This window comes from Passer montanus, unplaced genomic scaffold, assembly GCF_014805655.1.
Source record: "Passer montanus isolate IOZ18808 unplaced genomic scaffold, ASM1480565v1 scaffold32, whole genome shotgun sequence".
Lineage (NCBI taxonomy): Eukaryota > Metazoa > Chordata > Aves > Passeriformes > Passeridae > Passer > Passer montanus.
Window position 1 is genome coordinate 10,169,423 of NW_024367930.1, and position 25,437 is coordinate 10,194,859.

The 25,437-nt window shown below is 38.4% G+C and overlaps 1 protein-coding gene across 5 annotated transcripts in view; it reads left to right on the forward strand.

The window, feature by feature from the left end:
* The window catches only part of TRAK1 (trafficking kinesin protein 1), a 128,747-nt gene that overhangs the window by 99,852 nt on the left and 3,458 nt on the right, over positions 1 to 25,437 (forward strand). For 3 of the 5 annotated variants that reach the window (XM_039715239.1, XM_039715241.1, XM_039715242.1), the window contains 9 exons: positions 787 to 865; positions 1,254 to 1,384; positions 1,894 to 1,968; positions 3,169 to 3,306; positions 4,913 to 4,989; positions 7,051 to 7,287; positions 8,216 to 8,532; positions 12,857 to 13,186; positions 21,805 to 21,907. In XM_039715239.1, the coding sequence (XP_039571173.1) occupies positions 787 to 865; positions 1,254 to 1,384; positions 1,894 to 1,968; positions 3,169 to 3,306; positions 4,913 to 4,989; positions 7,051 to 7,287; positions 8,216 to 8,532; positions 12,857 to 13,186; positions 21,805 to 21,907 (1,487 nt within the window). The remainder of the gene's footprint in view (positions 1 to 786; positions 866 to 1,253; positions 1,385 to 1,893; positions 1,969 to 3,168; positions 3,307 to 4,912; positions 4,990 to 7,050; positions 7,288 to 8,215; positions 8,533 to 12,856; positions 13,187 to 21,804; positions 21,908 to 25,437) is intronic. The other 2 variants (XM_039715240.1, XM_039715243.1) reach the window with 1 other exon arrangement.

Consider the following 25,437-nt stretch of genomic DNA (forward strand, 5'->3'; position numbering starts at 1 on the left):
ACATTAGAACTGAGAGAGCTGGTAGAACTGCATCAGGAGCTGGTAGGAAACCCCATGCAGCACTGCCTTCCCATCCAGGGAGATGTAGTCTGTGCCAGCAAGGCACAGGATGAAGCCAAATCTGAAACCTGTGAGCTGTGCAGTTCTCTGTAGATGCAGTCTGTGGGTGTCTGTGCATGCCCCCCAGCTTTGGGAATAGAATTAGACCCACCGAGGTGGTGCCAGACAGAACCAGCTGGCTGCAGCCATGCTGCTCTTGGCACTCCCAGAGTCAGAGTGCAAAAGACAAACCAGGGAAGGAGGTTGCACTAAGGTTTTTTGTGAGTTGCAGTGCCAGAACTTTTCAAATAGGATCAAATAGCATGTTTTTTAAAATACTTGAATGTTTAATTCAGTTATTTAAACCACGCTATTTATTTAGTTTTTGGTGATACCTAGCTTTGCTCAGTGAGCAGATCAAGTTCTGCAGTTCTGCGTGCTAGTGTTTTGTGTGTCCAAGCCTTTCTTTTTCTTTTTACTTTTAGTGCAAAATACACAAGTGACATCTAGTGGGGATATGGTGATAATGATGCAAGTTTCTCTATACAATAATGTCTCTGCTAAATGTTCACCTGGCCTCTTTTTCCAGAACATGTGGGAGGACAGGCAAAAAGTGTAGTTTCTCACTGTCTTCCTGAAGGAGTGATTAGAATAGCTTGTCTTTCTGAAGCAGATGGAAGTGCAACAGCAGACTGGCAAAGAACAAATGTGCTAATGTAGCATATTTGATGTGGATTTCTTGAACAGGCCTGTCAGCTGAAGACTGAAACAATTACTTATGAAGAGAAAGAACAACAACTTGTCAATGACTGTGTAAAAGAGCTAAGTATGTGCCTACTTCTTTATACTTTTTTGAGATAGGTCAGTAAAAATCCAAAACAGATCAGTCATGTTTATCTGTGGTAATTATTTTCATTTTATAAATGCTTATGAGGAGAAAACTTCTGGGCTGAAATTTCACGCCAGAAAATGTTGGCTGAAAGCTAAATCTTTCTCATTTTAAAATAGTTTTGCATTGAAAGTGTTCAGTTTCCTTTGCAGCATGAGCACTTGATGCCTTTCTGGTTTTGTGTCCTACTGTGATTTTCAAAAATACCTTACTGTGAACTGGGGGTAGGATTCTGCTGAAGCAAGTGATGTTCCAAAAGAACATCTTTATGCTTACTTTTCTGATTTTGGGTTTGTGATGTTAATTGCAATTACTTATCTTAAAGGGGATGCAAACATCCAGATTGCCAATATCTCTGAAGAGCTAGCAAAGAAAACTGAAGATGCTGCCCGGCAGCAAGAAGAAATCACTCATCTTCTCTCTCAGATAGTCGACCTGCAGAAAAAGGCAAAAGCTGTAAGCAATCCATTTGAGAGACTACTGTTGTTATTTGCTACTAATGTAACTGGAGGACAGATTAAAATCCTTTCTATTCTAGAGCCTAAAGGAAATATTCCACCTTCCTTATGTGGATGACCTTGTTTGGTGTTTAATATCTGGCATACTTGACTAGACAGCATCAATTTATTAAAAGATGCATATATGATTTCTCAAATGCAATAGTTAAAATTATTTTAAATATTAGATATAGAACTCTCCTCTGAGTTATATCAGTGAGACAAGAATGTCAGTGCAAGTATTTCAGTGGGCACATACTTGTTTGGAGGTTCATTTAGAAAGGTGCATCCTAATGCTGTGTGTTCTGGTGTAAATATTATAAATGTTTTTAAACTAATTTCTAAATTAATACTGCTGTAGAGGAGAGGTGAGAAAAGTTACAGTCTTCCTACTTACCTGTAGTATATGATACAAATATCACAGGACAAAACATTGCAGTAATTCTAACATTTTTTGGGATATTTTAGTGTGCAGTTGAAAATGAGGAACTTGTGCAACATCTGGGAGCAGCTAAAGATGCCCAGAGACAGCTCACAGCAGAGGTGAGTACATTACTTAGTAATACAATAATTTAGTAGCCCAGCAATGACTGTTCACTTTGCCATGAGAGTTTATCTGAGTTGGATCAGAAATATTAAATAGTTTTGCCTGTATATATGCAATGAAGGGACATTTATGTCCCTAGTAGAGTTCAAAACCTTTTCTTACCTATTCTCTGCTCCTTCAGATGACACACATTTTGAAACACAGAGACTTATGGGCTGTACAGGAACACCTTTAGAGGCTGACTTCTCTAGGCTGGTAATTTCAGCCTATTTTGACTAGTGCGATAACATGGAAGAGCTCACTGATGCTGTCTTTGTTCAGTGTACAAGCATAAGGCAGTCCAGCATTTTTGGTTGTCTTATGGGTGCTACATTCACATGAAAAAAAATGGACAAGATGGAATGAATAGAGCTTGATCCCTTTAGGATGTGTCTTGCACTTGCATTACTTGGTAATGAAGGTGGGAATGGCCAGAGGAGCTTTTCCAGCGGGTGGACCTTTTGTGTCTGTGGTGCTCAACAAAGATTGGGTCATGCCTCACCATTGCTTTCTTAGGAAAGAAAATGAACCCAATCTCTTTTTCTAAACCAAATAGCTTATTTTTGTGAAAGTTGTAGGAATGTGGTGTTTCAGATTTCTGCCAAACTTAGTTGAAGTGGCTGATGAACCCAAAAGCTGTGAGGACACACAGACATCTGTAGACAGAGTGATTACATAAGATGTGTTTCCTGGAAAAGCTAAAAATAAGGCATAGTCTCAGGCTGTTGAAAGCTATACGTGTATATGTATGTAGGCATGAAAGTCCTGGTTTTAAAATTCCTAAGTCCTTTGGACCGCTGTGGAATGTCTTCTCCTCAGACCATGGTGTTTGCCGCTGTGGTCATCATGACAGTGATTAAGCACTAAACCTGATCAAACTAAAGATACTTTTTTAGCTCTGTATCTTCTCCTTGACAATGGCTTCACATGGAAGGAAAGGAAGGAAATCCTTCCACATTGTTACCTTCCCTGCCTGCCTTCCCATCACTAATCCGTGTTATTAATGATCTTCCAGTGATACTCAATTGGAGATCAATTCCTTTAAAGTGGGTTATTCTTCCCTACACCATTATTGCTTACCAGTATTAAAAAATTGCAGGATTTTTATGGTAATAGTGCACTCCATAAAGTCTTGGACTGTTTTCTCTATGTTGCAGTTGCGAGAGCTGGAAGACAAGTATGCAGAGTGCATGGAAATGCTTCATGAGGCTCAAGAAGAGCTGAAAAACCTTAGGAACAAGACAATGCCAAATGCTATATCACGTCGGTACCACTCCCTTGGTCTCTTCCCTATGGTAAGCAAATTTAAGGAAAAACCTGCACACACCAAGCAAAGGAAGTGTGTTTGCATCTGACTTGCAGTTTCAGGGATAGAATCCTAGATTTGACATAAGCATGGGTGAAATGTGGATTTGCATAGCCTTAAAGGATACCTGAGTGATCAGTTTTGCAAACCTGGTTCTGAACCAGTGGTGCTGTGCAGCTCTGCTGCAGTGTTATATACAGCCTGCAGTGTCTGTGCTTATGCTGTGAAACCTGGTTAACAGGTTCTTACACAATTCTATACATCTTTGTTAGGCATCTCCTGTACTGTGGGCGCTGATGTTCATTAGGAGCTTCCTGTTTATCTTCAATATCCTTGGAGATATAACTTCCTAATAACATAACTATGGTTTCCAGACATGGCATCTTTCTAGTCATTTATGATATACATTTTAGTTCTTCAGTCTAAACGTTTGAACAGGGTTAAAAGCATAACTTCTTGTTTTATAGTGACTGAGAATTCAGTGGTTCATTAAAAGAATGTTAGTTGTTAATCTGTATTATGGCAGCAAGTTATGGTGGTTTCACTGGTGTTATCAACTTTCTTTACCTGATTTCATGTGATTATGACATTTAAAACTCAGAAAATATGTGGTGCCCTCAATGAAATGAAAAAAAAGAGTGCATAACAATGTGTGTAGTGACTTGCTCTGCTTGCTTGTGTATTTCTAAGAGTAGTTAGATTACTTCTGAAGGCAATGGTATCAGCGGCTTCTTTTGAAATACATTAATGTATTCAAGCAGCAAAATCTGGCCTGCCTTGTCTTACAGCTGAAGAAAAACACATTTTATTTGTGTTCACAAGAAGTAAATTGCCAACAAAGGCTTAGCTTGCCTTTTTGTGCTCCCCTCTGAAACTGAATGCAGGCCAAATTAAAGTGCAGACATTTAATAATACAAGTTGTGCTTACAAAAATAATACAAATTGTCCTTGCACAAATACAGCTGAAAGCTATGAAAAATATGCTTGTGCTGAGATAGTCTTATGTGTTTTGTGTGAAAATGATTTTCAAATGTTGACTCATGGGACAAAAGATCATTTAGGTTTGTTAATGTTTGATACTTAGACCCTGCACCCAGCAGTAAATCTTAGTGACCAGATACAGAAAATTGAAGGCCTGCTTCCTGTAACCTTATGGAGAAAGTATGTAGTGCTTTATGCCAAGAATCATGTCATTTTTGTGGATGGGTGGATAATGCTGTGGGTTTTATGTTTATTCTAAATGACAACATAAAGAGCAAAACTTTATACGTGAAAGGTGAGTGTTACTGAGTATGGAATTTGGTCTGGGTAGCTGGATCATGTTGTTGCCTACAATGATTTTTTAAGGTTCTTTGCGAGATATTATGTATCATCAGACGGTACATACTGGAGGAAAATGAAGCTAAGCCATATTTTGTCGGTGCTTTAAATACCTACATTAGTTTTCCAGTCATTTTTCATATTTAAACCTTCCTTTTTTTCTTCTAGAAATACTCTTCATTATTTATTATTTTGTGTAAGTAATTTATTATTTTCTGTCATGCCAATCTATTAATGCTATGATATTTTTTCTCTTTTGTGCTTACTTTTAACAGGATTCTTTGGCAGCAGAGATAGAAGGGTCAATGAGGAAAGAACTGCATTTGGATGAACCTGACTCTCCTGACTTGGCGTACGACTGAAAAGAATTGGTTCCTAATTGATTGGTTATATCTGAATTTAATTATTTGATGAGAAAAGAAAAAACAGGAAATAGTTGAGCTAGATATTTTGAAAGACTTATTTCTAGCTGAATGTGAATTATAAGAGAGAAAGGAAAACAAATTGCCTAGTTTTTGGGGTGTTTTTATTTTCTCCTAAAGCTGCTAAAAGAAAACACCTATATACTGGCTTTGCCTTGTCTTGTAAATTTGTTTCCTCATTGGTGAGTGCTGAGAATGAGAAAAGGTTTGTTTTCTTGTGTGTTACCATGCTAGATTTCTTCAGTTACCAGTTAGAGGAGGAGTTCAAGTTCTTGGTGAGTTTTATAACATAATTTACCACGATGATCTAATCCAGTTTTTACAGGAAGAACATCAGGGCAGTAAGGGATTTGCAGTGGTTGGGTACTTAGTGTGATGCCCGTTACATCTGTGCTGAAGTTCTATTTAATTAAACAAGAGAGTAGTTTGAAACAAGTTAAGTGCTTGCGACAGCCCCAAAGCTATAGATAGATACAGCTTGGCAGAAATGGCCTCGCTGATGCCAGTTGCACGTGTACTCCAATAGGTTTATCTCACAGATTTGTACAAAGCATGGATTGTTTAATTTGAAATAAATTAATCCAGTTTACAGGGTCTGTTACAGAAACAGAGTTTACAAAACAGGACAGTCGGGGAAGGTACAGTAGGTACTTCCCAGAAACCTTCTAATTGCATTTACAAAATGCCTGACGCATACACTGACCTTTTCTGAGCCTGAGCCAAGGACTGCAAATGAGGCTTTGACAGAGTGAAATGTTGGTTAGAAAAATCAGTAAGATCAGAAAGTTGTGAGCATGCTCAAACCCATAGGATCCTTTCATCCTTCCAGTATAATCTAACTTGAAGCTAGTTTACCTTCTTTAGAATGTCTTCTTTACTTTGCCTGTACCAGAGGAGAATACTTTTTTTTTTGGTTGCGTGACTTGTTTTGGTTTTATTTATTTGTGCAGTGGTAGTAACTGCAAGCTCCATGGGACTGTTTACTGATAAATACTCTTACATTCAGCCTCATAAAGATATACTGCTATAGACCTGGAGCCTCCACACACAGGGTGCAACGGTTGAGCACCCATGGACAGAAGGAAAGAAATTTAAATGACATTAAATAGCCTAAGGCATGCAGTCACTGTTACAACCTGGCAGTGTTACCTTTCAGACAGAAGGAATTTGCTATTCTTGTGTTCAGCCATTGCTGAACTGTAAACTAAAGCAGTAGTGGTACTGCTGCAGCATGGTGTAGAGTAATTTTATTTTATCAAGAAATTTCTGCTGAAGTGTCATCTGATGTCAGTCTTGAACCAGGTGAACAATGTTTGTTATGGTATAAAGACAATAGTGATAAAGAATGAACTGTAGAAGTAGGTCAAATATTAGGTTTCCAGTTTTGACAACCTCTCTCTCTCAAGTCCTGGTCCATTATATTTCTGGGATGTTTTTCCTTTTATTTTAAGTACTATTTAAGGGGATTAGAAATTGGTTTTGGAGAGAAAATATACAGGACTTTCTTGCATGGAGATACTCAGAACAGTAAAATCAAACTGTCTTTTAAAATGGATTAGTCAGTTTATAGATAAGGGCTGAAAGGAGGTCAATTCCGGTTTTTAAAATCTCATTTTTACATAATGGCTTTATGGCAGTTTTAGCTGATGTACTGAAATTCTCTTTCACTTATTAATATTTGAAAGGGTCCATGCACATGATTGTCAAATGTTCTGTTAAAAATATTCTAAGGTGATGGAAGAATTATGTTGATGGATTGAATGTAATGGCCAGACTGTAGCTAGTATGGGACCCTATGCATACTACTTTGCAGAACTATGTATAAAACCAAAGTGTTTGATAGACCTGTGAATTGGAAAGGCTGTTAATAAGCTCTTTCCTGTTTCTCTGTTCCTTCTCATGGTAATAAGTTATTGAGTGATTATTAACTATTAACTGAGTGATTATTAACTATTAACTAATTAGTTATTGAGTCTGTGTGTGTTTTACAGCCATCAGAAGCGGGTGTTCGAGACAGTGAGAAATGTCAATCAAGTTGTCAAGCAGAGATCCATGACTCCGTCTCCAATGAATATCCCAGGCTCTAACCAGTCCTCTGCTATGAACTCAGTCATTTCGAGCTGTATCAGCACTCCACGTTCCAGTTTCTATGGGGGAGACATCTCGAACATTATGATAGACAACAAGACCAATAGCATCATCTTAGAGACAGAGTCCTCGGACAATGGGTCAGTAGCAGAGCACTGGAATTTGCTTTTGCTTTGTTTCTGACATAAAGGCAGTGTTCCTGTTTTCCTCCTTTTGTCTTGTGTAGTGCAGTTATCACAGTGGCATACATCTTCAAAATCTATTTTGTGCTTATAGTTTTTGGGCACTCAAGTTTAAAAAAGAAAGCTTTTAGAAAGTACTGTGTATCAATCAGTATCTGCAACTGAGACCTGTTCTGAGATGCATCATCACCAGATGATGTAAAACCACCCTTTGTTTTTATATGTCAACACTTAAAAATAATTACATTTTCACCATGTTAAATAAATGCCAGGGAGTTCTGATTCCAGATGCAGCTACAGTTAACTGTTTTGATCCTAAAAATTAATAAAGTGTGCATCTGTAGGTTACCTAGTATGAATACTTATGAATTAAACCAGTCAGAACCTTGCTTTTTTTAGCTACTTGTCTCTTCCCCCAGTGCAGCTCCACACTATAGTCTGCATATACTTTTCATAAAAATGGCTTAATACTTCAAAACAATATATGTTTGTCAGTATAATATACTCTTGTGACTCACTGTGGTGTTCTTACAGCATTGGCCCTTTAACATGGGGCCTGCTTACCTGAGTTTACATAACTGTGAGAGACACTCAATAAGTAGACAACGATCACCTCTTTGTAGGAGGAAACTCTTAAGTAAAGTGCAGGTTTCCAACCAGGAGTTTCCAGGCAGGAACTAGGACTCAAAATTTTTACTATGAAAGAGAAACAAAAGACTGGTGTTTGCCTTTGAGCTCTTCACATGAGAAGCAAGTTGTTCCCAGATACAGTAATGTGAATGCCTCAAAACTGTCATGTGGAAGCCGTAAACATTTCTAAAAATGTGGGCTTTTTCCCCCTCCCGTCTTTTTTTTTTATTTTTCTGTGTTCCCCTTTATGTTTTAGAAATGAAGACAGGATGAAGAAGCCGGGAACTCCAGGGACTCCAGGCTCCAGTGACCTAGAGACTGCCCTGCGTAGGCTCTCCCTCAGGCGGGAGAATTACCTCTCGGAGCGCAAGTTCTTTGAGGAAGAGCAGGAAAGGAAGTTGCGGGAACTGGCAGAAAAGGGAGAACTCCACAGTGGTTCCGTTACCCCCACAGAGAGCATCATGTCACTGGGAACTCACTCCAGATTTTCAGAATTCACTGGATATTCAGGAATGTCTATCAGCAGTCGCTCCTACCTGCCAGAAAAGCTTCAGATTGTGAAACCACTAGAAGGTGATAACAAAGGGCCTCGGCCTTTATCTGTTGTTATTAGTGACTCTTTGTGGTCCCTAATCCATTACCAGAAAGCAGGAAATCTTTGCAATACATATTCTTTTTACTTTAGAGACAGTACTCCACGTTGTTGGTTTGAGATCTTCTAACTAATATATTCTTCCACAAGCCTTAAAAGTGTTAGGAAACAATCCCAGTCACAGCAGTAAAATCAATATTACAGGCCACACATGCACATCGTTAGTGCAGCTTTGCATCCAACCTAAATGTTACCATTTCATAATTGGAAAAGGAAGGTGGATAAGTCTATGAAATCTAAACAGCAAGAGTTCTGTAAATTCCTATCTGGAAAGGCCGTTACCTACTTCAGTAAGTCCAGTTGGTCTAATAAGACTGTTACAGTGATTAAAAACTATCTCTGGACTTAACAGGTTGTTTGAGTGGTCACACTATTCACTCTATGGCTTTGTGTTTCATGTGTGAAATAGGTGGGGTTTTTATAAGTTAAATTTGCTTCATCCGTTGTCTCAGAAAAAGGCAAGAGATAGATGGTAGTCAGGGCTAGAGGTGTATTTCAAAGTTCATTTCAATAGACTGTTTAAAAAAAGCTGTCAAAGCAAATGTAGTATAGTCTGCCTGGCTTTCTTCAATTCTTTCAGATTATAGCTGGAAGTTAGTTGAGTCAATTCCTTCAGGTTTTAAACCAAATAAAGTTTCCCTGTAGTACTTCACAGATACACTAGGTAACATAATTTAGCTTTGACTTCTCTCTCTCTCTCGATCTCTCTCTCTCTCTTTCTTTTCCTTTAACAGAACTCTTGTATTACATTGCATTGTGTGTGTTTTAATTGCAGAAGTTCCTTTTTTCATCTGTTTAGAACAAATTTATTTCATTTATAAGGAGCATATAGCATGATGCATACTCAGAAGCAAACATAAGCGTTCTTATGTCCTGAAGAAAGTGATATACTGTATCAACCTATTCAAATGAAACTATAGCCATAGCACACAAACCCATACTGTCAAGCAGATTTTAATAGTTTGTTTTCATGGCTGCTTTTAAATGGTCATAAAATTTCTTGTACCACATGAGGGAAAGGATGATCCCACTTTGTTTCAGTTTCTGGTTGCTACCACTGTAATAGATTTCTGTCACCATCCCATTATATCTGCTTTTGTCTTCCAATAAACTCTTAAAATCTTTATCATCTTTCTATCTGTCTGGGTTTTTTTTTTCCCCTGGTTATGTTCAATGTTTTCACTGAGTCATTTCTCTCTTGAAATTATTGCACCTTTTAAAGTATTTCCCATGTTTGGTTTTAGATCTTATTTGTAGCATGTTTGTGCTTGCCTGTTTCATAAGTTTTGTGTTTCTTAACTTTTATTAACTAAATATCTTCATGATTTTGTTTTTCATTTCAGCTTAGTTTATTTTCTGAATATTTTTCATGAGCCTTAGTTTTTGTTTCAACTTCATGGACGCCTTCAGACTACTGGGGAAAAACAGTCTGCTGTACCTGTAGACTCTTATAAGTAGTTGTGTCTTTGGTTTTATTGCTGGTTTGGGTGCTCATGTCATAAAACAGAAAAAAAAATTAGTTCTGTAATAAATTTACTATAGGTTAATGACTTCTGCTTCTTTAAAGCAATCTTTAAATCCCCCAGGATAAAAAGTGGCAGAAGCACTAAGAAATTAATTTTTGCACCTTTAAAAATCAACACATGCTATCTTTTAGTCAAACAGGAGGATTGCTTGATGTGACTTGTTTTAATTATAGTCCAGTGGGATTTGTTTTGTTTGTTGTTTTTGTTTTGTTTTTTTTTTAATGATTCACCTACAGGAGGATTGCTTGATGTGACTTGTTTTAATTATAGTCCAGTGGGATTTGTTTTGTTTGTTGTTTTTTTTTTTTTGTTTTTTTTTTTAATGATTCACCAGTGACTTCTTGTGTCATAAGCACAAAATAGCACTATCTGTAGGAAAACTAAAAACTGGGACTGGCTATGTCTTCACCCATTTCACTGCAATTGTAGAAGCAACACTGTGAATTTCTAAGCTTTCTGTGATCCTCAAAGCCTATGTGCAATCATGCAGAAATACCAGCAATAGAGGAAAAAAAGTTTACTTTGTTCATGTACTTATTTTGTTCTTATATTCTTTCTTAACTTCAGTGGTGTGTCCCACTGTTACACAGTAATTCCCTCATGCCAGCTGTTTCTGATAATTTACAAAACCATCTGCTAGGAACCTGGGACTGAATGTAAGCCAAAGAAGCGCTGTATTTCCCTCTTCTTTTGACTTCTGCAGCTTTCTCTTTTTTCTTTTTATTGGGGATTTACAATTGTTGGATTCTCTTGTACATTTTTGTTCATCTTCTCTTGCACACATTTTATGAAATCAAGATTAGGCTCAGGTATACTCTTGTTTCTGATGGAGCTAAGGCCATTTTGATTTCTGTAGTTTCAATAGAAATGGTAAAGCTCACAATGCAGATATTTTGGTAAATATATTTCCTGTGGAAAAATATGAGATATGTATTGGAAATGAAGTGCTTGTATTCTGCTGAGTTTATTTTAAGTATAAGTTTTGGTGTGCTTTATGGTGAAAAAGATTACATCTGCAGAAGCTAGCATGTAGAAGTTAATTAGCTTTTTTATACTTGCATGCAGTGCAAAAAGAAATTTTTATTTCCTTTGTTCTTTAATTCCTGGAGTAGACTGAAAGAAAACCTCTGCTCCTAGGTTAAGGCTTGACAATATCTGCCCCTTCTTCACATTCTGGGGTGTGTCTTTTACATAAAAAGAAAAAACTTGGCCTTTGTGACAATTCAGAAGTAAATACAAGTCATAAGGACGTCTCTTCTCTCATTTTGGGGTTGTAATAGTTTCTACTTGAGCCTCGAGGGTGCAAATTTTCTCTAGTCCCTCTAGACTTCTTTAAATAAAAGCAAAAAAAAATAGACAGGGTCATTAGCCAAAGTAATCTAGCAGGTCCATTTATTCTGAGCTAAAAAAGTACAGATCTTAAAAAGTGAGATAGGCTTAATTAAAATGCCACCCATTGTTCCTAGTCATTCTAGAGAAAGAGTTTTTTTCCCTGTTCACTTCCTGTTTACTCCAAGCTTCCTCAAGTGCAATATGTGAAATGGCAATTTTTCTCATTCCATAGGATTTTTCTCACATTAAAAATGTATATGAGAGCCACCCCTTCTCTAGTCATTACAGTTGTTTAAGCTTTTACAAAAACCATGTAACAAACTGAATATTTTTGGACTTTGCATATGGGTGAGACATTTGTGTGCCAGCTTGTTGAACGAGTGGGTATTCTGCTTTGCAGAGAGGAAACAGGAATAAGACTGCAGAAACTGCTCTGATTTGCAGGCAGAGGTGAAAAAAATGATGTTTTGTTTGTGTCATAGGACATAGGTAATTTTAAGTCACATTTTTCAACACAGTGATGGTGGGCACACAGGAAAATGCAGGCCCCAGTGTTTAGTTGCTACTTGAGGAATCAAATAAATTCTCCCTTGATTTCACTGGGTCCATCTCAATGTATATATGAATTTTTCCTGATCCATTAATATTTCTGACTGTCTCCTATTAAACCCTGAATATTGAATGCTCGTCTCTGTAAAATGCATCTCCTTTTTCAAAACATTTCTCTGCCAAGGATGAAGCTGCAGGTATAGTAGCACTTAGTTATGTAGTAGTTGAATTCCTGTAGCATAGGGCCCACACAGGTATTTAGCCTTGATGTGTAGTTCAGATCTGCTTACACGTGCCTGAAGTTGATGGGGTTTTCTAACATGTGGTACAAAGCTAAAATTGCTGTGCAGTCTGTGTGACTACTGTCCTCCCGTTAGCCACTGGCAGAAAATTCTGGCATGTTTTCAGCACTTGTCTTAGTTTGAGCTTAATGTGGGAATATGTGGTATATGTTCCTCTTAGAGCTTTCTGTGATGGTGCTCGGATCAACTGTTACAATGTAAATTCTTTCTACTCCTGCTTAATCCTATGAATTGAAGTGGATGAGGATATTTACAGGGAGGGGATGCGCATGTGCACAAGCGTGCTGCTTCTCACCACCAGGCTTTGCATAAGTGCTGATGTGATCAGTTCATTACACATTGGTGTGGAAATGCTGAAGCGTAGGTGAAGCAGTTTTGTGCTGTAGCATGTCTCCCTAGACACATTAAACCCAGAAACATTAAAGGTTTGGGGCTCCCAAACCTTTGGTCTTCTAGATAAATTAAGTGGGGCTTTGTGTTTTAGGTCCTGCGTTGCTTACTAATTGATTTTGGTTGTCTTTCTGTTCCCTTTCAAGGTTCTGCCACTTTGCACCACTGGCAGCAGCTGGCTCAGCCTCACTTGGGTGGGATCCTGGACCCGAGGCCCGGGGTTGTCACTAAGGGCTTCAGGACCCTAGACCTGGACCTGGATGAAGTGTACTGCCTTAATGACTATGAGGAAGATGAGACAGGTGACATTTCTTACAAGGGCCTAACTACCTCGACGCCAGTTCAGCACACAGAGACCTCAGGTGAGAGGTCACAAGCACAAGTGACTGTTTCAGAGAACAAGAATAACCCCCGCCAATCTCAGGCTTTCACAGAGGAGATGCAGGAGTCCGCGACTGACGATGATGAGGGGTCTGGTGAGGGAAACTCATTAAGTCCAGTAAAAATGACATCTTTACAGGATTTTGATTACTGGGCCATTCTCACGTCTCTTCAGAACAGCATCCATAATATGGCTTTGTGTGTAGCATCTGCACGATAGTGCGTGCAGTGGTTAGAACATAACCATTCTAACATTGGCTCAAATATCGTTTCTTTGATAATCTTTTAATTTGTTTTTCAGTAACAGCATCTGTGGTCAATATTTTACTCTATTTTGATAAGAGAAGGCTGCTAAAAGGAAGTGGTTCATTCACAAACGTTTGTGTGGCATGTATTCAACTTGTGTGTGTATTTAGTGCGCACTGTTAAGTGTGTGTAATATACAGATTACATATATTTTGTATTGCTGTAGTGCAGATACTCTTCTGACAGTTCATAACAGGCGATGCCATGTTTTAGATGTTTGTATTTTGGGAAAAAAACAAAGACTAAATGATTTGTGCACTAAAGGTGCCTCCATCTTGCCTTTGCTGAAACAAATGGAGTGCCTTGAAAACCACCAAAGAAATCCTGAAAGTCTAATTCACGTACCTCAGATACAGTTACCTGTTTTTAAAGTCCTTCTGAGATAAAGAATTAAGGGAATGTTTTTGTTGCAGTGACTAATAACATTTCCCTTATTCTTTCTCCATCACACTATTAAACCCTGTCCTTCCTATTTATACCGTATTAAGACGTAAACATTTTGACACAGTACTGCATGAGTTATTAGATACTCTGAACTTACACTAGCAGGCTGTTATTGCACAAGATTACAGATTCTCAAGACTATAGGTGTGTTTTGAGTTTGTGTGGTTTCTCTCTTGTTCTTGGGATTTGGGTTTCTTTGTTTTAATAAGCTATACAGTCTTCATTAAGATATGCATCTGGTAAAGAATTATATTTAGTCCAGAATCAGAAAATTGCCAGAACTCCTTTTTTTTTTCCAGACTTCTTGTGTTTGTATAACTACTTTAAATGAAGACGCTTCCTTCCCTCTCCTTTTTCTGGGGTAAATCATAATTTAATATTTGGCTGATCTTTGGAAGATTAGATTGTCTCAGGGCTAGACAATAATATTTCTGTTATTATCGTGACATGCAGAGTATCTTCAGCTCTCACTGCAATGGCAGTTCAGTGCTTTCAGCTATTGAGTATAAGCTATTTTCTACAGTCAGTTGTATTAAGGTTAAACTTCGAATCATGTAATCATTAATGCTGGAAAAGACCTCTAAGATCACTGAGTCCAGGCATCAGCCCAGCACTGCCAAGTCCACCACTAAACCATGTCCCCAAGTGCCATATCTACAGATCTTTTAAATACCTCCCAGGGTAGTGACCAAACCACTTCCCTGGGCAGCCTGTTCCAGTGCTTCAACATCCAAACACTTCAACTTCCCTTTCCATTGGCAAAAGTTGTCCTTGTTCTAGAAGATCACAGAAAGAAAGTTTATATTATTTTTTATATTAATATGAAAATAAATAATACCTCTTCGGGCAGTTGTGTACCATTTTGGATATTATCCAGGTTTTTATAATTTTGAAGAGTCTGAGTAACAACAGCAAGAAAAGCTGGAGATATAAGAAACATGGACTGAAATAATCAAAGATTAAATAACTGGTGGTTTTAGGATCCAGGGAATAAAAGATTCAACGAAATATATGATTACTTTTAAAATGTCTTGCTATAGAGAGGAAGGGAATTAGCAGTTCTTCATGAACTCAGAGCAGAGTAAATGTGAAAAAAAATATTGCTTGGGTTACATTTTTAAGAATTTTCTAATTTTAAGTGTTCAATACAGGAACATGTCAAAAAAGTAAAAGATTCATTGTCATGGGCTAAACATAGATAAGGATATAGTTTAGTTCCTTGTTGTTTTTTGTTTTGTTTTGTTTTGTTTTGTTTTAAGAACAAATTATTCTAACATTTCTGGGTAATAATTTGAAAGAGTTCTTTCTTTCAAGTAGAGCAATAGAAGTAGGCCTGCTTCATGTTTACAAACTGGTTAGAAAGCTTAGTGTTTCCTTCCATTTTCTGTCTCCATTATGATTTGAATAAAGGTCACTGTTTATGAACAGGTTATTTACTGGTTACTGCAAACTTTTCCTGGGAAAAGTTTATTTAGACAGGTGTTTTAAGCAAATTCCCCACCTTATAAATTGACAAAATAGATAAAATCAATGAAATTGCTCTAGCAATCTTATTTTACCTTTTATTGTTTGCTGAGTCATTTTAATACATTACAGAAATAAATGGGTCAAAATTAATAACTTTGCATAGAATGAACAAGTGCACTGAAAACTTTAATTTCTCATTCTTTTGCCTTCTTTCAAATTGTCCTGTTTCATAGGATTTAGGAGTATCCATGAGCTACCATATCATTATTGGTTGTGTTGCTCAAATGGAGTAAAGACACTGTGTCTGCTTTTTGTTGAAGCAATTTGTTAGGCATTGTACAAGGAGGAGATGATTGTGGATTTTTTCGTAATAGGCACTTACTAATGGAGCAGTACTTTTTAGGATCCACAATCTGTCCACTGAAGAATGTACTTTGGGAGAAGGAGGTGCATGCTTAGCTTATGAATTTATTTTGTATTTAAATATTGTGTAGCCATTGCTTCTCCTCAGCAGTGTTTCTTCTAGATTTCTGTGTAGGAAATTCAAGGCAGGTAGGGGTATGTATGGACATGTGGCACCTCATCATGAGTACAAGGTTACAACATCATTGCTTGCCTGATTCCAGTTGGGAATTGGTTCCAGTTGGCAGCATACAGAACAAACTCTTTCTAGAGAATGTAGAAGTAAAATAAAAAGGGAATGAATAAAAAATCTTGCACACAGTCTCTAGCGATAGTGCCTTTGCTTGTAATCCAGGATAGCTCCATTGTGGAAAATCTCATTCAAGAGTCTGTAAAAGCCAGAAGGTATCTTCTTACACTTGCTGTTGGCAGGACATAAAGTGTGCCAGTCTAGAGCTATAGCCTCAGACCAAAAGTCTTTAGTAATACAGTGCCTACAAGGACCTTCCCAGCAGATGTAGATCATCTTAGTCTGTTAGGCAGGTTTCTGCTTCAGTTGATTGTATGCTCTGAGGTTTGTATCTTGCCTTTTTTGCACTGGATATGTTCTCTGTCACAAATACTATTCATATTGCCATTCTGTGTGTGCAGAGTGCTGCTCAAAATGAGCCCCAGCACTTACTTTAACTTCCCATCTCAGGAGAGCAAACACTGCTGGTGCCAAAAATATCTTGTAGCCAAAACAAGTGTATTCAGAACAATTGTGATAGATATTCTGTTCTTGGGATAGAGTCAGAAATCATTCTGACTAAAAAAGGAAAAGTTATGTTGTGTTTTCTTGTCCATATATTGAAACCTGTAGTACCCATTGATCTATAAAACAGCTTCTTCACCATAAATGCATGTTCTATCCCAATTATGGCACTGAACATTTCAGGAGAAGTTAGCACACATGTGACATATGGTCTGCAGTTAGTCTATTGGAGCCATGCACTGTGTGTGAGCAAACTTTATGGAGAATTGTGAATTCCAAAGTTGCAGTTCTAGCTTAATGGGTTGAGTTTTGTGTATCACTTGTGTAGACTCTCAGCTTAAGTGGAATTGTAGAGAAGTTACAGGACACTGTGTTCTTAAAATCATCTGGGACAAGTAATTTTTGCGGCACAATTTTTTTGTAACCTCAATTTTTTTTTTTTTGTTCTGTGAAAGAAACTGAAAGAAACTAGTATATTATAAAACTGTACAGAATCTGTTTTGGAGGGAGGGTTTGTTTGGGTTGGCTTTTTGTTTGGTTTGTTGTGGTTTTTTAATTTGCTGGCTGTCATGTTTCCCTTAAAGAAACAAATGGAACCCCAGCCACTCAAAGCACTTAATAATGTTATAAATGTTCTAATTTTTAAGTTGGAAGGGCTACACTTGATGCAGTATGCTTGATTGCTTGCTACTATTGGGTGCATAAAATGGTCTTTCAGTACTTGCATTTGTTAATTCCACTGATTGATTGCTTTGAATAGACATGTGCACAGAATTATGGGATCAGCACTCTTGTACTTCATGCTTAGACCTTAACTATGATATAGAGGGCTTTCCAAATAGAGGCCCAAAATCACAAGAACACATAATGAATGTATTATGTTTGAGTTTTTTTCAGCAGCATTACTACACATGCTTCTAAAAAGTTATCATTGTACAGAAAAGCAATAAATTTTGTAACTCCTCTCAGAACTAAGGTATTGATGCATATTTAAATATATTTTATTTTCAAATGGCATGAATATTTTCACAGTAATTATTTTTTTAAGAAAAGCTGTCAGCAGTTGCTTTCTATGCTATGCTGTTAAAATGCTTGAATTTTAATTTCAGGGTCCTAGCCTGCATAAAGTTATGTTGAAGCCACATTAAATACTTTGAAGTCTTTTTACATCTATGCTGAATGGTTATAAACATAAGAGAAAGTGATCTCAGCCAGAAGAACACCCTGTCCAAAGAATACCTGCCTTTGTTCAGTTTTTCCCCTCTTCCTGTTTCCAAAGGCAAAATAAATGAAAATTTTGGAAAATCAGGTATTCGGAAAATAATTTTGTTGTTTAAGAAACATAACAAAAGCCATGCTCTTGATGCAGATGTATGAATTCCTGGAGGTTTTGAGTATTCATGGTGGCATCTTTAGGAGAGCACCATTTCACATTTTACAGCTGTTGTTTTTATACTTATCTCTTTCTTGTTGTAGTGGTTTACCCAGGCATCAGATCCAGCTTAATCTATATTCCCCCTATGCTGTCAGCCAGGCATTTTCAGTACAGGTAGCACTGGATATCAGAGCTCTCACCTTTAGCCCCCTGAAGGGGATGGACTCTGCTAAATCTAGACACTGCATGAAGCCACTGTCTTGTCTCGTGGATCCTAGTGGGGTTTTGTGACCTAGTTTCCAGTAATTTCACCTCACTCAAGAATGGAATTAGTGGCACAAACTGGCAAAAGTGAAGTCCATAGCCTGTGTTCTAGATGATCACACAGTAGGAAAAAAAAAGTCTCCTAATGGTCCTTCGTTATCCTCTTTTAAAGCAGGCAGACTTTTCTATTCATCAATAAACTTCTAATGCTTAAAACACCATCTGTTGCTCTAATGATGCCTAAGTCTGATTGTCATTCCATCCCTGTTTCTACAGCCTGTGCTAAAGGAATGCCCTAATTCCAGTGTGCTCCCTGCTCAAATAGCAGGCAACCAGGTTCCCTCCTTTTCTCGAAACATGTCAAAGAAATGATGGAGTAGAGTGGCTTGCTTCACTGTTGTACAAAAGCGTTAACTTTGTGCCAGTCTGGATCCAACCATACTCTAAAGATTTCCCAACTTTTTTGAAGTTATTTTCCTAATAAATCTGTATGTGCCAGGATAGGTGTTTGTATAAAATGCACGGATTTATTGGTCACCTTGAGCTCTCTGCCTCCTCACTGTTATTTCAGCACAACAACAAATTTGGATTTTGATCCAATGATACAAAAGTTAGTGGCATCTTAGTATAGCTACCTCTTACAAATCTTCTTCAAACTTAATTTGTCTTGACATCTTCTTGTGAGTGGGGCAGGCCGCTTGTTGGCCTTCTGTAACTTTGTACCTTCCTCTGCACAAGCTGGTTGAAAATCCAGTAAAAATGGCCTTTTGAGAGTTCCCTGGGCAGAAGGTCATGTCCTGAATATTTTACTGTTTACACCTAGCAGAATGGCCCACAGGCTCTGAGTCCTGCAGCTGGATCTGAGACAGCTCTGAGATATAAAATCAGTTTTGTGTTTTGTGAGGAACGTCCTGTTTGTTCTACCAGAAGATGGAGCTCTCTGCACTCAGTTTGACTGGAACCTGCCTTTTTTTTTTTTCTCCTCAGTATTTTAAAAGGTGTTTTTACAATAGTGTTTGTACTTACAGAAGAGTCCCTTTCAGCTATGATGGTTTGCATTTTTCCATAATGCCTGTGAATTTTTTGAGAAAACTTAATAAGGTGAAGAATCATTAATTCCTGAGTGCTGAAACATGAAACAGCAGAAATCTTAGGTTTAGATTTAATTTTAATTTACAGAGAAAATGCACTAACAGTTTGCACCTGTTGGGTTCTTGATGGATGAAAGTACATGATGTTTCTGTAAATTTTGTTAAGTACTGAATTATGCACAGATTCTTTTTCATACAGTTGTGAAGCCTTGTTGTTAAACTATGAGTACTTTGGAAAAGAGGGTATAAGTAAAACATGTGGTTTCAGACAGTTACATGCAGCAGATGTTTATATTCAAGAGAATAATTTGACATATGTAAATGTGAAGATAGTCTTTCTTGTTAGAAAAATGTATTACTTCCTCGTGAACTTAGACCATCTCAGGAGATGACCATTCCTTTGTAAAATTATTAAGTTAGAAATTAATAATTTTGTTTCTATTTGATAAACTTTGTTCATTTACAGCAACAGGTTCTCACTCTTTTTACTGTGTCCAAAGGATGGAAAATGCTACAGCAATATGATACAACCCATTGTTGACTGATGAAGGATGAAGCTGGTACAGGACTTTCTTAGTGGTATTTGAAGGGTGAAATACATCTTTGGAAATTGATAGATTTTTTTCATCACTTCAGTTTGTCTCCTCTGATTAGAGCTAGCGATTTCTCTACTTTTAGCAGCCTTCTCCTATCTTTGACTCATTAATAGCAATGAGTCTTGCTTTTGCTAATGCAGCTATGTTTCTTCAATGTGCCTGTCTCCAATCTGAGGGGATGCCCAGTGGATATTACAAATGGGGAAAATGCACTGATTGTATTACAGCTATGTGCTTTGGGTTGAGCTTGCAATCCTAAACCAGCATTGCTTTATTCTGTTCTCTATTCATCATCCAGGGATAATTGCTTTGTTTCTAATTGATTTATGTTAAAGTCCTGTGTTTCTCTAAATAACCAAGTTTTTCATGTCCAGTTATTTGAGTTCTTTCTCCAGATTTTCTTATAACTCTCTACAATATGGAGAGAATCATGATTGCTAGGCTGTGCTCCCTTGTAATAGCTTTTGTAGTGCTCACACTAATCTCTAAAGCAACTGGATTCCTGAAGCATCATAATTACCATCTCTGGAGGTGAAGTAGAGCTTGTTGTTATGTTATGCTGTGCTAACATTTGAGTGTGTTAACATGACACTCCAGTGGGTCCTCAGAAATATCCTTCTCTAATGTAGAGCCGTACATTCCAGCGCTGACTAGAAGTCACCTCACACTGTATGCTCAGCCACTTCTGCTTCCACTGTTCACACTGCCCATGCTCTACCCTTCCCACACTGCTTATCTGTGTTCTTGAAGGGCTACCTAACCACACATACTGTTTTGGAGCTGCGATACTTTATATGTGGAAAAGGGAACACAGCCACAATTAAGATTTGCCTTGCTTCTGCTGAGCTGCTCTGGGAGTTCAGAATGGTGTCTGGTCCAGCTGGTCGATTTGTCTGTCTTTTGCAATGTGTTGAATAGTTGTGTACTGTGATATTAAAATGTGGCTTAATCAGGGAATGGCTCAGAGGGTTGGGTAGGACTGGTGGGGAGGGACCTACACATGGTTTTTATTGTGCATGTCTTCTGACCACTGCTAAATTTGGTTACTAAATAAGAGAACCTATGCAATCATGATATCTTTGATGTAATATTTAACTCTGGGTGTTTTTCAACCAGCTTTTCAGATGCATGGCTCTTAAATTCTGTAGTTTTTTTGCAGTGACCACAGCTGCATTATATAGCAGGTTAACACAGCCACAGAAGTATTTCTACTAAGAAGAAAGAAGTTTGCCTAAGTCCTTAATTTTTAAAACTAAGCTGTATTGCTTCTTTCCCAAATCACTGATCTATCACCAGAGTGGCAGTTTTACAGCCACATTTGTTAGGAAATTTGCTTACTGCACCGTCTACAAATATTTGAAAACTGCTATACTATGCAGCTGAGGACATACATTTTTAAAGAACCTAATCACATGCACAAGAGAAATGTCACAGATGTACAGTAGTGGATCCAAAAAAACTACCACTTTCCATATTGTGGATATGAAAAGTCAGAGAAACAGCAATTAATGTGTGTCCCTCCGCTCCCCACCCCAACAATCTGTACTCCTGTAGCATTAGCCAGATGGATCCATTACTGAGAAGTAATGGGGATACCTTTTTGTGGATCAATCTAAAAGCTGAAAGGCACAAACATTTAGAAAATCCTGGTGCTCCTGAGCTGGTACTAGAAAATTTTGCTTGTAATTTCCCTGATGCAAGCTGCTAGTTTAGATAAGGACTAGATTTCAAGCACTGCCTGGCCTAAATTTGGTTGGAACAAGACTTAATTTGCAGTGTTTGTGATAATGGGCAAGTTTCAGCAGACCTTTTTAGCACTGGCCTTGGAGTCCTAGAGGTGTTTATTTTGGAGAACAAGTGTCTGTTTAACAGTAGTACTTGGCCATTTCACTTTTCTTGCACTGATCCCATCAAGGTGCCTCATCACTTTTTGCATCTGTCTTATCAGCACACAGAAGTTTCGTTTTCCCCTTTTCTGTGTAAAATGCAAAGAATTTGCTTTTTTTTAATTTAGTACCTCATCCTGGGAAGTGCATGTCACAAACCAACTCCACCTTCACCTTCACCACCTGCCGCATTCTGCACCCCTCCGATGAGCTCACACGAGTCACGCCAAGGTAAGGGATTCTCATGGTGGCAAAGCCTTCAGCTCTATCAGAGTTTCCCCTCTAAGCAAATGCAAAATAATAGCATAAGCATAGGCATTGACTGCAGTGGTGAATTACAACACCCCCACCAATTATTCCTCCTGTTTTGAGTTACCAGAGCCTGAATTTGGGAGGCTTGTGTGATGTTTTAAAAAGCCAATCAAAGTTTCTTAAATTTTGTTGTCTCTAGTTAAGATATTGCAGGATCAGACATAACTATATTGGCTTCTGATATCCAAAGTGGGCTACTCCTCATCTTAGACTAGTTGTAGTTGTCATATGTGAATGCACAGGATGTAATCTCTTACCAAAAAAGATGACAGGGTTTTCTAGTGAGGAAGTCTAAATATTTCCTCTCAGGAAAAAAACAAAAAGGGATGTGCAGGTTAAGGAATCCAGGAACTATGTGAGGAATGGAGGAGGACATATGCCTTAATTGGAAACAGGGAGATATCTACTTTGTTTCTTGGTGTAGTTATTGGAAATTAATTCATAGTTGCCAGACTGAAAGTAACAAGCTGGTGATGCAATAGCAATTGGCAGTGTAGACACTGCATGCCCACAGAAGGCGGTTCTGTGGCCTTATAGAAGGTGAAGATCTGAGAACCAGAGGTGGGTGGTGTGAATTTCATACCTAAAGAGGGAGCTTTCCTCCCATAGAAAATCAGGATTTACAGAATGTTCTTTTCTGTTTATAAGGACAATGTCTCATTGCTTTCTGTGCCCCTTCCAGCTCCTCTGTGGGAGTTACCACTGTGTAGGTCCCCATGCAGAGGTGTTGTGCCTACACTTGTTTAGACATGAGATAGGCACTGAATGCCTATAAAGGGCATGAAAAATAAGGGTATTGAACATGAAAACATATCAGGTGGAAAGGAAATATATGGTGTTTAAATGTAATTATTTTGCTTCACTTTCTGAACTAAGTTAGTTATTAGTGGCCTGGTTGGCTTTTCTTTACTCATCTGTCTTTCCCTTCAGCACAATTACTGAAGAGATCCTCTTATATGGCTGTGGTTCTATTTTAATTTTCTTGTTATTGTTGAATTGCTGTCAGTTGTGATCATAATAAACTCTTTGGCTACTACATATAACAAATCACTCAAAAAAACCAGCTAAATTCAGTGCATTTTCAACTGCCTTAGTTAAGTAGAAGTTCATAATTCGTTCAGAACAAAGGGCAAAACAAACAAAATCATGTTTTCAGCAGATGTTTAAGGAGCTCCTCCTTACCATCTGTAAATGATTCTTCACAGGTCATGTGAGGAGGACGAGAAACTGCGTTATGTCTCGTTGTGATGAGAGGAGGTGTAGGGCAGACACTGTGACCCAGCGTGGTCGGGGGTGAGCAGCACTGCCAGCAGCATCTGCGTTGGCAGGGTCACGTACAAGGAATGCTAGTGTGTGTGGCACCAGCTAACCCCCAGAGGTCTGGCATTTACCTGCCTGGTTACATTTTAACCTGTGCTACCCCAGGTGTTGCTCTAACCTGACTAAATTTCATCCAGCTAAATGAAATGCTCCCTTATTTGTTTCTCTTTTCAATCTAACTCTGAGACCATCACTGGGCTGAGCTGCTGAGGCCACTTTGGGTCTGTTTCTGCAGTGGTGTCCAGGGCACCCTGCAGTGTTGGTCAGTTTGATGGGGAAAATATTTCCCAGTTAAAGCAATGCCAAAATGATCAAATGAAAAAAAAAGGCAACATCTGCCACTGCTTTCTTGCAGGGACGGCTTGTTTTTTTAATTGCACTGTAGTGTATAACTGTGCTGAAAAATCAGTAGAAATACTAATCTACATGCCTGTGCAACCCAAATCTGTACCTGGAAAGAGTGAAGCTCTAAACTGTTGGAGTGCTATAATTTTCATCTTGTGACTAGGATATCTTGGAAGCCTGGTAATTAACACCATATGCCTGGATTTCTGAAATGTATATGGTCATACCTTGTAGAAAGTCAGTTCATGCAGTAACTTCTCTTTCTTTTCTCTCCCTCATGCTTTTCAAGACTTCTGTATTCTGTATTTAGCTGTATGGGAGATGCACCACTGGGGTGGTGGATGCACAGTGGGACGTCACTGCTCTTTAGTTCCACTGGAATCAGGATTATGAGGGTCCAGCTTTGATCAGTGCTTAAGAGAAACATTGTGAACCAACTTCTTTCCATTCAGCCTTGCCTTCAGAGTGGGTGTGCTGCTGCAGTGGGTGTGCATGGCCTCCATAGCTTTGGAGAGATCCACGTGCTGGGAGAGATCCTTCTGCCCTGCTGCTGCCTCAGTCCAGGCAGAAAGGACAGGACCTCAGGATGTGCCTTAGCACATCTGCCACCTGCACTGACAGCCACAGCACACACGGGGGTGCAAGGAGACTGAGTCCAGAGCCACTTAGCAGGGCTGCATTTCAAATTACATTTTCTGGTTTTCTCAAATAAGTGTTTCACTGCAGTATACCAGGAGGAATATATGGGATTCCTCTTGCTGAATTACAACTGCAATTCAACTTCCTTAATTTCACTTGCTTATGGTAAAGGTTGGTACAGTTCCAAATCATTGTTAGAGAGCATGTTGGTCAGATCCTGTTTAGCCTTGGAAAGAAGACATTACTTGACATTTCATATCATCAGGCTAATGTTTTCTTAATTAAGGAGTGCCTGAAAGATAATGCTGATTTTAGTCCATGGGACTAGATTTTCCAGTGTTATGTGGATTCACATCACCTGCTCACTGTAAACTATGGATCTAGATGATGTTCTAAGCTCGCCAGAAGCTGCAGCTCAAAGCATTCCAGGGTGTCTAACCTGATATGCACAGTAGTGTTGGCTACACAGAGCTCATTAATGTAAGGTGAAATGAGACTGAAAATTCCAGTCAAGATACCATCTCAGCCCCTTTTGTTCATATGGGCAAAAAAATATGTAATTTAGTCATTAGCTAGAGTCTTCTCTTGGAAATCCAACCAGATTGTCTCAAAGTGGCTCTTTGAAATGCTTTTCGTGGTGCAGAGAACCTTGGTGCAGAGAGCTTTTAAGTTAAAGTCGCACATTATGGCTGAGCCAATCCAACAGCATGGCTCTGCTGAAAAGGGAAGATCCCACACTCTCCCCTCTTCCTTCCCCTCCCAGCTGCTTAGTTTTCCCACTTTCTTGAACTGGCTTTACTTTCTGTCTGACTTTTGCTGAGTGTCTTCTACTTGCTAACCTGGCAAGGTAAAGGAGTAGATTTCCTTCTTTAAACAGTGGTGAGCTCACGTCAGTAAATCCTTTGTTAGCATCAAGTGTTGCACTGCTCAAAACTCTTTAAATGCCATTAGAGGGGGTGAACCCATGCTTAGGAGATATTACTGTGGGATCTAAAAAAAAAAAATTCTTTTTATTTGTATGTATGTACTTGTGGCAAAGACCATAATTTGCTTGTGGTTAGAAAAAGTTGGAATTTTTTTTTCTGAAGGTGCATGGAACTCTTGGGATTCTCTCAAACAGAAATGAATTTGGAGTGCCATAGATA